The sequence below is a fragment of the Limulus polyphemus genome, unplaced genomic scaffold (assembly GCF_000517525.1).
Source record: "Limulus polyphemus unplaced genomic scaffold, Limulus_polyphemus-2.1.2 Scaffold1746, whole genome shotgun sequence".
In the NCBI taxonomy this organism is placed as follows: domain Eukaryota; kingdom Metazoa; phylum Arthropoda; class Merostomata; order Xiphosura; family Limulidae; genus Limulus; species Limulus polyphemus.
Window position 1 is genome coordinate 59415 of NW_013667356.1, and position 3396 is coordinate 62810.

The following is a 3396-nucleotide window of genomic DNA, read 5'->3' on the forward strand; positions in this document are numbered from 1 at the left end:
TAAGATGAAATTGATTGATAGTATTCTTAGACCATGTGAAAGTAAGATGACATTGATTGATAGTATTCTTAGACATAGGTGAAAGTAAGATGACATTGATTAATAGTATTCTTAGACCATGGTGAAAGTAAGATGACATTGATTAATGGTATTCTTAGACCATGGTGAAAGTAAGATGAAATTGACTAATGGTATTCTTAGACCATGGTGAAAGTAAGATGACATTGACTAATAGTATTCTTAGACCATGGTGAAAGTAACATGACATTGATTATTAGTATTCTTAGACCATGGTGAAAGTAAGATGATATTGACTAATAGTATTCTTAGACCATGGTGAAAGTAAGATGACATTGATTAATAGTATTCTTAGACCATGGTGAAAGTAAGATGATATTGATTAATAGTATTCTTAGACCATGGTGAAAGTAACATGACATTGATTGATAGTATTCTTAGACCATGGTGAAAGTAAGATGACATTGACTAATAGTATTCTTAGACCGTGGTGAAAGTAAGATGACATTGACTAATAGTATTCTTAGACCGTGGTGAAAGTAAGATGACATTGACTAATGGTATTCTTAGACCATGGTGAAAGTAAGATGATATTGACTAATGGTATTCTTAGACCATGGTGAAAGTAAGATGACATTGATTAATAGTATTCTTAGACCATGGTGAAAGTAAGATGATATTGACTAATGGTATTCTTAGACAATGGTGAAAGTAAGATGATATTGACTAATGGTATTCTTAGACCATGGTGAAAGTAAGATAACATTGACTAATGGTATTCTTAGACCATGGTGAAAGTAAGATGACCTTGACTAATAGTATTCTTCATAGGCAATAATTAAAATAGTGTAAGAACTTATTTGAAATTAGTCTTCATTTTCTATGTTAAACAATTTCTATAATATCATGCTACATGTTCTATATTCGTTACTGAATATACAAAAATTTGTTTTCAAATACTGTTGCAATGATTGATTTCTCAGCTATATCTATACTGCACATTCACATTTTACAGGAGTATGTGAAAGTCTTGAGTCGACCCATGGTACTTGAAGGGGAAAAGCTGTTTGAATGGACAAATTTTTACATGGATGTCATGGTAAATAATTTGTCATCAGTAGGTAAATGTTGTATGTCTGAGAAACTGTATGTGTGGATTAATTGTTGTTGTTTTTTCCAGAATTGTTATTAAGGAGCAACTTACTTTACAGCTCTGTTTGTTTTAATAAAGCACTTTGATTTAGCAATGCTAGACTTATCTTTGACATTCAAATCTTTCTGACAGATGAATGTTTCTTTATTTTTTATCTAAGATAATCATTAAGTTTGTGAAGTTAACTTTCAACCATGTGGTTTTCTCCTGTGAAGATTAATATCTTCACCACTTAACTGTTATTTTTTCGAAATGCATGTTTTTTGCACTTGTGGTTGCCAAGCTAATCTTAACAAAGATGAACATGGGTAGCTATTAATTAGATACTACAGTTTATTTTATGTGTCATTACTGTAATTGGTTAATACAAAAATTGTAAGGTGTTAAAAATATGAATCGGGGCTTAGATAGAGCTGAATGAGTCAATATAAAAATTAACCTAAAATAAATGTTCTCATTTCTTCTGTCAGTGAAAACAAACATTATAAAAATGAGCCATGTTGGTGAGTTTCACTTTCATAAATTTATCAGGTACATTGTGTTTGATTTAGGTACATAGCCTTCATTAGTTATCACAACTATTGCAGTTTACTGAAAATGAACATGATAGCAAGTATATTGTTAAGAAAGTGTCCAGTCTTTAGTTTGGGGATGTCATAATCAACATTACTGTTAGAGAAGTGTCCAGTCTTTAACCCTTTCGAGACGGGTCACAGGTGAAAGGACATGTCATCTCGTTTGTTGACTCACATTCAATATTTTATTGAACTACTATTTTATGAATTTATGTCAATAAGTTTGGTATCAAACTGTATGTTATAATTCAAATTTTAGTACTATACATTACTCAATTTTTTAATTTAAAAGCAAATATTAAAAATACATGGATAAACATCAATTTTTGTGTGTCACGTGGTATGTTGAATGCAGCATTAATTCAAATTAAATGTTTGTGAGGTCAAAATACTAAGTCTATATTTTCATACAAATTAGAAACTCAAATTACAGATATTGACAAGCTAGAATATAAAATAAGAACATCTTATCTTTTCTATTTGCTAAGATATTGCTCATGTAATAAATCAAACATAGTGGCACCCCACCCACCTCTTTCCATTTTTGGAAATGCTCCCTTATATACACTTACTTCTATATATGACATGAATAACCAATCAGAAACTCAGAATGTCCCCCTAGTGGTTTTCTCAGCCTTTCTTTTGAACCAATATTTCAACGAGGTAGGGTGTGTCTTTAGTCTGCTCGAAATTTCATATTTTTTTAGACTGAAATACATCTTAGTTACTAAGCTTCATAAATTATAGTGGAATTTTATGGTAGTAATTTATGATTTTTTAGTTATTCAAGTGTATATATAAAACCTAAAAAAATTATTTTGTTTCATATCCTCCACACGCAAATTTTTAAAGGCTTAGCAACCTATGTCAAGCAGCAACCAAGTACAAAGGTCATAACTAGAAGAGATAATTGTTTGCTTTACTTCTTTAGTTATTGTTCTATGTTTTAAGAAAAATAAGTTTAAGAACTTATTTCAAAATAGCAATAATCTATACACATATATAATGTATAACAATTGAAATGTAACTGTATTTTACAAAAAACTGGTCAACTAAAGCCAAGACAAGTTACTTTGTACAGATCAAAGGTCAACTTTATGTTATTTGATACAGTAACATGAGTGCATGTGAGCATCATCGTTGTAACTTCTATATTGTTATCCAGGCACGGTTGAAAGGTCAATTTAATAAAAATAGTAAATATATATAAATGTATAATGTTATGATATTTGAGCTATTTAGTCTAAACATTTATGTTTTTGTGTTATAATTTGTGTTCATTCTAGAATGAAAAAGGCATAATTTATATACATTTCCTAATTTTTTATGGTGGTTCCGAGATCGGTCAAATCTACTGAATCCGTACAGAGGTTAATTACTGAAAATAACAGATAAAATAAAAACTTTTTTTCTTAAGAAACATTTGATAACTACCTGGCCATTATAAAAATTTTGCATGTCAAATTTGAAATGTTTCTGATGCATAAAAGTATTTTTAATTTTAAAATGAATAGTACTGTGCATGATAGAGAGGCAATATGCGAAAAGAAAAAAAACGCATGAGAAAAACAATTGCTTTACAAACCATAAGACTATAAAAAAATCTGATATTTTGTCGTATGAAAGACATTGTAATAGTTTACTTGATAT

General features: G+C 29.5%; 1 protein-coding gene across 1 annotated transcript in view; it reads left to right on the top strand.

Annotated features, from left to right (window-relative positions):
• LOC106464802 (voltage-dependent calcium channel subunit alpha-2/delta-2-like) overlaps positions 1–3396 on the top strand; it is a 58016-nt gene that overhangs the window by 45297 nt on the left and 9323 nt on the right. The window contains exon 15 of the mRNA XM_013924959.2: positions 1034–1117. Coding sequence (XP_013780413.2) covers positions 1034–1117 — 84 coding nt within the window. The remainder of the gene's footprint in view (positions 1–1033; positions 1118–3396) is intronic.